The following is a 12906-nucleotide window of genomic DNA, read 5'->3' on the forward strand; positions in this document are numbered from 1 at the left end:
AAATAACTATAAGAGCTTTTAAGTATACACAGACATGTGCTTCTTAAATTTAGCTTAATTGGCTCCACAGGTAGGAAGTAAAAAAAAGTTAAAAAAACTTCCTTGCTGTACTTAATTTTACTCCCTACATTTTTAAACAAATATCTGTAGTTTCCACTCCGTATATTTTCAAAACAAACTCGTTACTTTGGGTTTAACGCATTTGGGGAAGTTAATATTTCACGTCACTGCAGGCCTTCAAACAATGAGATTTGAGCCTAAACAGTGACACATGAAAGGCAGTCGCGTTTTAATCAGTAGAGATGAAAGAGCAAACCATGTACCGTAGTTTTGATTTATTTATTTTTAGCACAACACCAGAACAACCCCACGTGCCCATAATTTGCGGTACTTCAGAAAAAAAGGAGTGAACATAAAAGGGAGTAAAATGTTGTGGCAGGTAATTTCAAATGCAGCATTTCTATCACCTCAACAAACACTAACTGTGTCACAGTGTGTTGCTAGCTAAAGCTCCACTTGCTGTATTTCACAGGAAGAGAAAAGAATGAGAGCTAACTTCACTCAGAGATATAGAAAGAAAGAGAAAGAAACCAGGCTGTATTTAAAGGTAAGGACTGCTTAGTGATATTTGATAAAATGTAATTGTATTTTAACAGGGACATAAAGTGCTTGTCTTACTCCCTTCTTCTAGCTCGAAATTACTTGCCAAGTGGTAAGGACCGTTCATGGTCACACGGTGAGAACATTGGTGTTGACTATGAAGAGATATGGTCAGACAGGGGAGGGGCCAGTCAGATTTATCAACTCAACCTCCTTAAAGCATGGAGAGGCTGAAACCAATCTCTAGTGAGCCTGGTTAAGGAAAGAGATGAGTTGGTGCCTGAGATGCCAAATTCCAACATCCTCATTCCCGCCATTGAGATAACACTCTCACACAGGCCCAGAGAGCAGATGTTGCTGCATTGCAGATGTGTTATACCCCCTGCCCAGCCGAATGACTCTCAAAAAGAAAATTTTGCAGAAAATCAATGTGATCGCTTGGATCACTGGAATTATCATCTCGATATCTCTTGTCCTTCTTTCATTTCAGACGTCTTGAAAACAAGTTTTAACAAAGTCCTGGAGAAGTGCCCAATGCTGGAGGACCTCCTGCTTTACCCCTGGCTCAGATAAACTCCTCTCTGACACAAACACACACGCATACTGAATTCACATCTTGCCATACAAATGTGATACAGTAACCAACTTTCTTTCTTTCAGAAAAAAAAGAAAATTGGGAGATTCAAAATTTTTCTCACAGTAATGTTTGCATCAGTCTATCAGATGAATCCCCTCCAAGTCCAATATTTACATCAGTTACAGTGATAATGCTTGGTGTCTACTTTCAGCCACCGCAGTAGAATGCCAGGAATGAATCTCATTGTGTGGATGCTGGAGGCATCCACACTATTGAGTTCCTGTTTCTCTTTATTCTTTATTATTGTGTGGATGCTGGAGGCATCCACACTATTGAGTTCCTGTTTCTCTTTATTCTTTATTATTATTCTTCAAGTTGCTTCCGTACGTTTTTCGCCGTGGATCTACTTCCACAATTTTCAGCCGATTTTCACCGTTCAAATTTTAAACTATTCTGCTATTTCTGCTAATTCCGGCAATGACTTTTGGTATTTTTTGCTATTATACTTTTTAAAATATTAAGCTTTTTATGCTTTTTTTTGTCCCATTGAAATGAATGGAAAACTTCCAAAATTCTGCTAAAACTTGCTTGATTTTGAAACTTAACTACTTTCTCATACTTTCGCCTAGAACAACCATTCAAACTTTAAAATGTTCACAAATTATTGGGCTATTCATGAATGATTCAGATTTTTCATATCTGTTACCATTTTCATATTGTCCCTCTTTAAGTTTTGAGTTTCATTTTTGTGATTTTTCACAAAATACATGCGTTGTTATGGTTGCTATGCAGTTGGTTCTAAGTGAGCCACTGTACCTTTGGCAATTTTCTCTTCATGTCCGAACAACTTCTTGCTACTTGATCAATTTTCACTCAACCCACACAAATTATACATCAAAACGTAGGTATTTTTGCTGGCTTTCAGAAAATGTCACCATCATTGTTGTGAGATTTATAGAATTTTGGCAAATCTCCTCAGACCAACACAAAGTCTCAAAAATCCCCATAGAAAGTCAATGGAGAGCTTGTTCAAAATCACAGCTTGATTTCTGTAATGAGAGGCATATTCGAATCGTCATATCTCCTTAACGAAGCAAAGTTAAGACATGAGGCTTGTCCCAGTATATCTTCAGACACTCCTGACGCTCACAATTCAAGAATTTCTTTCTCACCTATTACCGTTCTGAAATGAGTTAGACTTGTTTGAGGGTAGGAAATTCGTCCTTCGCTCAGATTTCTTCAGATTTCAAACTCTGGAAATGAACCACTTTTTTCTCTCGTCATATCTTTTGAATGGATTTCCACAGAGACCTGAAAATTTCCAAGATTGTTCACCAAAGCCTGCTGTCTCTTACGGTGAAAAAATGATATTGATACTCCAAATAGATTTAGAGTTAGAAAGCGTTGTTTGAGGGCAAGTCAAGGCAGTTTTTGCTTTGCTCTACTCAGTTATGGTGCATTAGAAGTCAAATATCTTTAATAATTCATATTTTAATGATAAATTGTCAACACTTTAAGATTGCCCCATCTCTTCTGAACAAAACGGTGTAAGAATGACCGTTCTAGCCCCTACGGTTAGGAAATTATGGTCATTTGTTTGAGGGGAGTCGTCATTATGAGAAATAGACTGCAAAAATCCTGTGTCTCTCTGTGCTGCGTGCACCTGTTTTGGCGGGAAAAAGTGCACAGGCTCTCTGATTGGTGGATTCAAATTCAGCAGCTCCCAGGCTGCTTGACTGAGCTAGAAACTTACTTCTCTCCCTGTGTGTGTGTGTGTGCGTGTGTGTGTCTGTGTGTGTGTGTGTGTGTGTGTGTGTGTGTGTGAGAGAGAGAGAGAGAGAGAGAGAGAGAAAGCCTTTGTATGGGATGATCTCATTGTAAGATTTAAATTCAATATATTTAGACTGGTTGACTGAATTGGATCTTGTGTGTGTGTGTGTGTGTGTGTGTGTGTGTGTGTGTGTGTGTGTGTGAGAGAGAGAGAGAGAGAGAGAGAGAGAGAGAAAGCCTTTTTATGGGATGATCTCATTGTAAGATTCAAATTCAATATATTTAGACTGGTTGACTGAAGTGGATCTGTGTGTGTGTGTGTGTGTGTGTGTCTGTGTGTGTGTGTGTGTGTGACAGAGAGAGAGAGAGAGAGAGAGAAAGCCTTTTATGGGATAATCTCATTGTAAGATTCAAATTCAATATATTTAGACTGGTTGACTGAAGTGGATCTTGTGTGTGTGTGTGAGTGTGTGTGTGTGTGTGTGTGTGTGTGTGTGTGACAGAGAGAGAGAGAGAGAGAGAGAGAGAGAGAGAGAGAGAAAGCCTTTTCATGGGATAATCTCATTGTAAGATTCAAATTCAATATATTTAGACTGGTTGACTGAATTGGATCTGTGTGTGTGTGTGTGTGTGTGTGTGTGTGTGTGTGTGTGACAGAGAGAGAGAGAGAGAGAGAGAGAGAAAGCCTTTTATGGGATCATCTCATTGTAAGATTTAAGTTCAATATATTTAGACTGGTTGACTGAATTGGATCTTGTGTGTGTGTGTGTGTGTGTGTGCGTGTGTGTGACAGAGAGAGAGAGAGAGAGAGACAGAGAGAGAAAGCCTTTTCATGGGATGATCTCATTGTAAGATTTAAATTCAATATATTTAGACTGGTTGACTGAATTGGATCTTGTGTGTGTGTGTGTGTGTGTGTGTGTGTGTGTGTGTGTGACAGAGAGAGAGAGAAAGCCTTTTATGGGATCATCTCATTGTAAGATTTAAATTCAATATATTTAGACTGGTTGACTGAATTGGATCTTGTGTGTGTGTGTGTGTGTGTGTGTGTGTGTGTGTGTGTGTGTGTGAGAGAGAGAGAGAAAGCCTTTTATGGGATCATCTCATTGTAAGATTTAAGTTCAATATATTTAGACTGGTTGACTGAATTGGATCTGTGTGTGTGTGTGTGTGTGTGTCTGTGTCTGTGTGTGTGTGTGTGTGTGTGTGTGTTTAGTGAGAGAGAGAACCCAACCCTTTTTGGCAGCAACTTATTGTAGGATTTAGCTTGAATATAGTTAGACTGGTTGACTGGATTAGATCCTGTGTGTGGGTGCCCCTCTGTGCATGTTTGTTTCAATATGTGTCCATATTTGTAATTGTGTAAGTTATTACTATTCTGCTAAATTATAGTTCTTCTGCTACTTTTTCGGTATTTTTGCTAAATACAGTATTTGTGCTAAATAATACTATTTCTACTATTTTATAGAATTTGAGGTAAATATAATATTTCTGCGTAATTATAGTATTTCTACCAAATCATAGTATTACTACTAAAACATAGTATTTCTGCCAAATCTTGATAGTTCTGCTATGTTATTGTACTTGTAATTAATTATAGTATTTGTGCCAAAGCATAGTATTTCTGCCAAATCTTAGTATTATTGCTAAATCATAGTATTTGAGCAAACTCATAGTATTTGAGCAAAATTCATCTTTTTGTGCCATAGCATAGTATATTTGCTGAATCACAGCATTTCTGCTATGTTGTAGTATTTGTCCTAAATCACAGAATTTCTGCAATGTTTAGGTATTTTTGGTTAAATAAAGTATCTGTGTAATCTTGTACCATGTTTGCTAAATTCCTGTATTTCTGAGAAGTTATCATGTTTCTGCTAAGTTACAATATTTCTGCTAAGTTCTGCTAGGTTATTTTATTTCTGCCAAGTATTATGTTTTCTTTACATTATTGTAGTTCTGCTAAGTATTTACATTTTTGCTAAGTTCTTATGCTTCTGCAAAGTTATTACAATTTTGTGCTATTTTTCAGCTTTTTCAGCTAATTTTAGCAGACAGCTTCAGCGTTCCAGCATCCACACTGCATTTTCGCAGGAAATGCAAATTTTTCTAGTTATTCTTCAAGTTGCTTCCAGACGTTTTTCGCCGTGGATCTACTTCCACAATTTTCAGCCGATTTTCACCGTTCAAATTTTAAACTATTCTGCTATTTCTGCTAATTCCGGCAATGACTTTTGGTATTTTTGCTATTATACTTTTTTAAATATTAAGCTTTTTATGCTTTTTTTGTCCCATTGAAATGAATGGAAAACTTCCAAAATTCTGCTAAAACTTGCTTGTTTTGAAACTTAACTACTTTCTCATACTTTCGCCTAGAACAACCATTCAAACTTTAAAATGTTCACAAATTATTGGGCTATTCATGAATGATTCAGCTTTTTCATATCTGTTACCATTTTCATATTGTCCCTCTTTAAGTTTTGAGTTTCATTTTTGTGATTTTTCAGAAAATACATGCGTTGTTATGGTTGCTATGCAGTTGGTTCTAAGTGAGCCACTGTACCTTTGGCAATTTTCTCTTCATGTCCGAACAACTTCTTGCTACTTGATCAATTTTCACTCAACCCACACAAATTATACATCAAAACGTAGGTATTTTGCTGGCTTTCAGAAAATGTCACCATCATTGTTGTGAGATTTATAGAATTTTGGCAAATCTCCTCAGACCAACACAAAGTCTCAAAATCCCCATAGAAAGTCAATGGAGAGCTTGTTCAAAATCACAGCTTGATTTCTGTAATGAGAGGCATATTCGAATCGTCATATCTCCTTAACGAAGCAAAGTTAAGACATGAGGCTTGTCCCAGTATATCTTCAGACACTCCTGACGCTCACAATTCAAGAATTTCTTTCTCACCTATTACCGTTCTGAAATGAGTTAGACTTGTTTGAGGGTAGGAAATTCGTCCTTCGCTCAGATTTCTTCAGATTTCAAACTCTGGAAATGAACCACTTTTTCTCTCTCGTCATATCTTTTGAATGGATTTCAACAGAGACCTGAAAATTTCCAAGATTGTTCACCAAAGCCTGCTGTCTCTTACGGTGAAAAAATGATATTGATACTCAAATAGATTTAGAGTTAGAAAGCGTTGTTTGAGGGCAAGTCAAGGCAGTTTTGCTTTGCTCTACTCAGTTATGGTGCATTAGAAGTCAAATATCTTTAATAATTCATATTTTAATGATAAATTGTCAACACTTTAAGATTCCCCATCTCTTCTGAACAAAACGGTGTAAGAATGACCGTTCTAGCCCCTACGGTTAGGAAATTATGGTCATTTGTTTGAGGGAGTCGTCATTATGAGAAATAGACTGCAAAAATCCTGTGTCTCTCTGTGCTGCCTGCACCTGTTTTGGCGGGAAAAAGTGCACAGGCTCTCTGATTGGTGGATTCAAATTCAGCAGCTCCCAGACTGCTTGACTGAGCTAGAAACTTACTTCTCTCTCCCTGTGTGTGTGTGTGTGTGTGTGTGTGTGTGTGTGTGTGTGTGTGTGTGTGTGTGTGTGTGTGTGTGTGTGTGTGTGTGTGTGTGTGAGAGAGAGAGAGAGAGAGAGAGAGAAAGCCTTTGTATGGGATGATCTCATTGTAAGATTTAAATTCAATATATTTAGACTGGTTGACTGAATTGGATCTTGTGTGTGTGTGTGTGTGTGTGTGTGTGTGTGTGTGTGTGTGACAGAGAGAGAGAGAGAGAGAGAGAGAGAAAGCCTTTTATGGGATGATCTCATTGTAAGATTCAAATTCAATATATTTAGACTGGTTGACTGAAGTGGATCTTGTGTGTGTGTGTGTGTGTCTGTGTGTGTGTGTGTGTGTGACAGAGAGAGAGAGAGAGAGAAAGCCTTTTCATTGTAAGATTTAAATTCAATATATTTAGACTGGTTGACTGAAGTGGATCTTGTGTGTGTGTGTGAGTGTGTGTGTGTGTGTGTGTGTGACAGAGAGAGAGCGAGAGAGAGAGAGAGAGAGAGAGAGAGAGAGAGAAAGCCTTTTATGGGATAATCTCATTGTAAGATTCAAATTCAATATATTTAGACTGGTTGACTGAAGCGGATCTTGTGTGTGTGTGTGTGTGTGTGTGTGTGTGTGTGTGTGTGTGTGACAGAGAGAGAGAGAGAGAGAGAGAGAGAGAGAGAGAGCCTTTTATGGGATAATCTCATTGTAAGATTCAAATTCAATATATTTAGACTGGTTGACTGAATTGGATCTTGTGTGTGTGTGTGTGTGTGTGTGTGTGTGTGTGTGTGTGTGTGACAGAGAGAGAGAGAGAGAGAGAGAGAGAGAGAGAGAAAGCCTTTTTATGGGATCATCTCATTGTAAGATTTAAATTCAATATATTTAGACTGGTTGACTGAATTGGATCTTGTGTGTGTGTGTGTGTGTGTGTGTGTGTGTGTGTGTGACAGAGAGAGAGAGAGAGAAAGCCTTTTTATGGGATCATCTCATTGTAAGATTTAAGTTCAATATATTTAGACTGGTTGACTGAATTGGATCTTGTGTGTGTATGTGTGTGTGTGTCTTTGTGTGTGTGTGTGTGTGTGCGTGTTTAGTGAGAGAGAGAACCCAACCCTTTTTGGCAGCAACTTATTGTAGGATTTAGCTTGAATATAGTTAGACTGGTTGACTGGATTAGATCCTGTGTGTGGGTGCCCCTCTGTGCATGTTTGTTTCAATATGTGTCCATATTTGTAATTGTGTAAGTTATTACTATTCTGCTAAATTATAGTTCTTCTGCTACTTTTCGGTATTTTTGCTAAATACAGTATTTGTGCTAAATCATACTATTTCTACTATTTTATAGAATTTGAGGTAAATATAATATTTCTCGTAATTATAGTATTTCTACCAAATCATAGTATTACTACTAAAACATAGTATTTCTGCCAAATCTTGATAGTTCTGCTATGTTATTGTACTTGTAATTAATTATAGTATTTGTGCCAAAGCATAGTATTTCTGCCAAATCTTAGTATTATTGCTAAATCATAGTATTTGAGCAAACTCATAGTATTTGAGCAAATTCATTCTTTTTGTGCCATAGCATAGTATATTTGCTGAATCACAGCATTTCTGCTATGTTGTAGTATTTGTCCTAAATCACAGAATTTCTGCAATGTTTAGGTATTTTGGTTAAATAAAGTATCTGTGTAATCTTGTACCATGTTTGCTAAATTCCTGTATTTCTGAGAAGTTATCATGTTTCTGCTAAGTTACAATATTTCTGCTAAGTTCTGCTAGGTTATTTTATTTCTGCCAAGTATTATGTTTTCTTTACATTATTGTAGTTCTGCTAAGTATTTACATTTTTGCTAAGTTCTTATGCTTCTGCAAAGTTATTACAATTTTGTGCTATTTTTCAGCTTTTTCAGCTAATTTTAGCAGACAGCTTCAGCGTTCCAGCATCCACACTGCATTTTCGCAGGAAATGCAAATTTTTCTAGTTGAAATTGTAGTTGCATTTGCTATTTAATTTAATTGTCATGGATGATACACAGACAACCCAACAGCAAACAGAGGAAAACAATGGGCTTAAATACACAGAGGGATAAATGAGGGAATAAGACACAGGATGAGAGCACAGCTGCGAGAAATCACAAACAACAAGACCATGGGGAAGGAAAACTGAAAACACTAACATAGTCTAAGGAGCTTAGAAAGAAAACGTCTGGACTTCTTTAAGTTGCTTGAAGACGTTCAAGCAAAGTTGAAGTTCTTTTCATCCGAGAAGGTGAAACATCTTCAAGCAACTTCAAGTCCAGACGCTTTCTTTCCAAACTCCTGAGACTACGATGACCTAGATGACTGAGAACCTTCACAGACATGAAAACACTAACATAGCACACAAGACTATCAAAGTAAAACAGCAAACAAGAGACTTTTACAAAGACACAGAGTTGACACAGAGACATGACTGACTGGGGAGAAATTGGGGAACATGGAAAGAAGAATGACTAGACATGACACGTGGGACACAGGGGCAAGGCAAAGTAACAGAAACCTAAAGCCTAAGAATATAACACAAGAAGAAAACAATAAAGAGAACCAAAACATACATAAGAATAATCAATGAATATAAATGAACAAACACAAAACACTGGGTCACAGACTCAGTACCATGACAGTTAAATGTACAATAATAAATACTTTAAATCAGATGACAATGTAGCTGACACTGTGTTTATTAGTGTGTGGTCAACCACAAATCTTCATACTGTCATCCATACATGAGGTCTTTATACAAACGATGAAAGATAATGAAAGAAACTGTTTAATTGATATGAAATGATTGAATTATATGAAATATTATGGCTTTGTCTGCCAGAGTGTTTTTCTGTAAACTACTTTGAACTACTGGCAGTCAGTGAAGTCACTGAAAGGCAAGATTCTATGTTGTGTTGCCGTAGTTTCCAGAGTTTACTTATAAAGCTCACTTACAGAATTCAGTTAGAAAAGTCAAGCATTTGAAGGGCGCACATTTGAAGGAATATTAACTCAATATTAACTCATTACGGTTTACATTTTCGAGTTTAAAAGTTCTCCGAAATTACAATGAAAAAGGAAACAAGAAAAATTACCACTCCAGCCGATAAGAAAGATTCAGGAGATCAAGGTAAGTAAAATAATAAAATCAAATCCTGGTAAAATCCAAATCCTAGAAATGTTGACACTGTGTGAATCATTTTTAGAGCAATTGAATCATATGTTTGATTGAAAATAGCTTTAATACAAGATGTCTAATCAAAGAAAGGTTACCGGTCTTTTGGTAAAATAATGTAATAAGTTTATTCTTGGACTCAACAGTAAAACAGACCAACAAGTGTCATCAAGATCTAAGACTTAGTAAACCTAGTATCAATTCGCACTGGTCAGTTTTTTATCCCAAGAATAAACTTGTGATAATTAAGCAAAAGCAATTTCAAATTCTTTGCCAAACTGCTTCCAGTCCTGATGTCGGGGACTCTTTTTCACCACTGTGTTGTTGTCGTTTATAGATTGTAAGAGCAGGACTGCTAAAAGAAAGGCCAGTCCTGAAAAGAAGACCCCAATAAAAAGGAGGAGGGTCGCTGAGCAGGCTGGTCCTTCCACCAGCTCAGATGTGGTCAAAGGAGTGAAGCGCAAGGTTGTGCAAGATGAAGAGGGCACAACAAAGAAAGCAAAGAAGGCTAAACTTCTCGACCATATGAGCGGTGACAAGGAGCAAGCATCCTCCTTGTTGGACTCTGGTAAAGGTAGGCTAATTAGTTGAATAAGGGGTAGATTAAGTGTGGTTGCTAGGTTTAAGATATTAGTGTTTAGTGTTTGTGTCTATCATCCAGTGAGCTGATGTGCTTTTGGTGTTTTCCACATCTCCAGACTTGAATAACAAACAGGTGTGCGCAAAAATGGCAAAAGAAAGGCCGCGGGAGACAACAGAGAGTCACCCAAGAAAAAAAAAGGAATGTGGACCAGGACAAAAATCAGTGGCAGACCAAAACGTAAGTAGCAAGCAGCTTGGGTTTTATATTCAGGGAAGGGCAAAAGGAACATTTAGGCTACAGAGGAGAGTAATTTGTGTCACAGCTGTAATAAAACAAGATTTGTTGTTTTGTCTGTTCAGGTGAATTCAAGCCAGATATGTGGAGGAGCACCAGCTCGGAGAAGGAGGCTGCGGAGCAGTGTTTGCTGGCTACCGGATAGAAGATCGTTTTTCAGTAAGTGTTCAGATGATGGTAGTAAGACAGGCAGTAACGCAGATAATGGATAATATCGTAAACTGAGGCGTCTGCTGTGTTTCCACCTTTCATTATGTCATACTGAGGAAATGCTCACCAATGCTCTGTGTCTTCTAGGTTGCCATCAAACACATTCCCAAAAATAAAGTCTACTGCAAAGTGGCGGTAAGCGTCCAACATTTGAATCAGTTTTACATTACTGGATTGAATGCGGCGTTCCTCATCATCCACTTTGTTGTAATATTTCAGGATGAAAGCGGAAGAAGCTCTCAGTGGAAGTGGCCATTATGGTTAAACTTGCAGGTGAAGCAGAAGGGTCAGTGGGAATATCTGCACCTGTGTCCTTGCTGGAGTGGTTCGACCTTGGCAAAGAGCTGATCCTGGTGCTGGAGAGACCTGTCCCCGCTGTGGACCTGCAAAAATACAAAGCAGAAAATGGAAGAACTTTAACAGAGGACAAGGCCAAGGTAGGTTGACTGGAAGAACCTTAGACTGTACAGCATTCAATCAAGGCAGAAAAGCATGAACTCATTATTGTGTTTTTCATCTTTTCCAGGTCATTCTGAAGCAACTAGTTGATGCTGTAAAGGAACTTGAGGATAAACACATCTTTCATCGGGACATCAAGGGACAAAACATTCTGATTGAGACCGGCTCAGATGTGCCTCGTGTTCGCATCATTGACTTTGGACTGAGCTGTTTTGTTAAACAGCGATCTCTGTATCGCATCTTCTATGGTAACATATTCTGCTCCTGCTTTTCACAGATGTAACAATTTGTGTCTTTTGTTTTAGAAGAAATTGCAATTGTGTCTGTTTGTTAGGCACTCCTCTTCACATCCCTCCCGAGTGGTACATTAGGAGCTGCTACAGGTGTGGACCCACCACGGTGTGGCAAATGGGAGTGGTGTTGTATGAAGCGCTTCATGCACGATACTTTAGTACCGCGAGGTTCCTCACAAAGAAACTGAGCATCAAAAAGCGTCTGTCCACAGGTAAGAAAACTTCACACTTCCAGATTCACTGATGCCTTGGATCACTAGAACTATCATCTTCATCTTTTTGATCTTTTCTTTCTTTCAAGAATGCCGAATTTCTTGGACGCATGTTTAGCTATAGTCCTGGAGAAGCGCCCAACACTGGAGGAGCTCCAGCTTCACCCCTGGCTAAGATAACACACACAAACACACAATTCACACCTTATCATATAAGTATGATACATTGTAGTAACTTCCTTTCTTTTTTCTGTTGGACAGGAATAGATAGAATGGGTCAATCTTAAAAATAAATAAATAAAAATTTAGCTTTTTGGAGTTCCTGTAACCCCCAGCCATCCCAGGAAAGGGCATCTCTCTTTGAATGGGCTTTCCCGAGGTTTCTTCCATCGATCTGGCCCCTGGGAGTTTTTCCTCGTCTTCATAGAGAGCTTGGGCTGGGTCAGGAGCTCCATCAAAACTATCTTTATTTGATGACTTTAAAATAAAGATGTGTTTTACTTAAAGTAAAATTTGATCAAAATAAAACTTGTTTAATTCATCTTTGCTGAGGATTCTCCTTCATTACTATTTTGTTTTTTTTTTTTTTTTTTTTTTTTTTACCCATGGTGCATTTTGACAAATAAGAAAACTGAATCAGGTTAAAGTGTGCACAAAGACAGTCACACTGCAAATGATCTGAAGACTTGCATCTGTTGCTCTAACCCCCAACTAGTTTAGACAGATTTCCTGGTTCTACCAGAGGTTTTTCCTTCAAGAAGGAGTTTTTCCTTCCCACTGTTGCTGAGTGTTTGCTCATAGTGGGTTGTAAAAGCATAAAAAGTTAATAAGAGGCATTCATAGCAGAGTTATCACAGCAGGAACTATATAGCTTAAATGTACAATTTCTACAGGACGAATTATAACTTCATTATGTATAAAAGCTCCGTGGATAATTACTCCTATTTGTAACTTTACACAAGAGAAAGTTTGCTGTCACACTATTTATAACAGGTTGGATTTTGTCCTCTGAGTTGAGCCTTTGGTTGCAGTTTATTGAAGAATTTCCTCTAAAGTAGCTGTTGATAAAGATTTAAAGTCCTGTTTATATACAGAAATATGCTTTAGTTCATGTTTTTACATGTCTGCCTCAGTGGATCAGTAGAAGATCTGGCACAGGAAACTAGATGATGAAAAAGGGTGCGAATACACATATATA

The 12906-nt window shown here is 37.8% G+C and overlaps 2 protein-coding genes and 1 long non-coding RNA gene across 3 annotated transcripts; all 3 read left to right on the forward strand.

The window, feature by feature from the left end:
* The first annotated feature begins 218 nt into the window (after nt 1–218).
* On the forward strand, nt 219–1415 carry LOC120436841. Its single transcript, XR_005610625.1, has 3 exons — nt 219–439; nt 533–607; nt 1091–1415. It is a non-coding gene; the product is annotated as an uncharacterized LOC120436841 (long non-coding RNA).
* Nucleotides 1416–8449: 7034 nt separating this feature from the next.
* On the forward strand, nt 8450–10679 carry LOC120436843 (hepatoma-derived growth factor-related protein 2-like). Its single transcript, XM_039607692.1, has 4 exons — nt 8450–9612; nt 9995–10231; nt 10356–10481; nt 10600–10679. The coding sequence occupies exons 1-4, from the start codon at nt 9552–9554 to the stop codon at nt 10677–10679; spliced, it is 504 nt and encodes a 167-aa protein (XP_039463626.1). The 5' UTR covers nt 8450–9551.
* A 294-nt stretch (nt 10680–10973) lies between these two features.
* On the forward strand, nt 10974–11755 carry LOC120436846 (serine/threonine-protein kinase pim-2-like). Its single transcript, XM_039607693.1, has 3 exons — nt 10974–11181; nt 11271–11451; nt 11538–11755. The coding sequence occupies exons 1-3, from the start codon at nt 11002–11004 to the stop codon at nt 11738–11740; spliced, it is 564 nt and encodes a 187-aa protein (XP_039463627.1). The 5' UTR covers nt 10974–11001; the 3' UTR covers nt 11741–11755.
* Nucleotides 11756–12906: the final 1151 nt, after the last annotated feature.

The sequence above is a fragment of the Oreochromis aureus genome, unplaced genomic scaffold, assembly GCF_013358895.1.
Source record: "Oreochromis aureus strain Israel breed Guangdong unplaced genomic scaffold, ZZ_aureus HiC_scaffold_245, whole genome shotgun sequence".
NCBI lineage: Eukaryota > Metazoa > Chordata > Actinopteri > Cichliformes > Cichlidae > Oreochromis > Oreochromis aureus.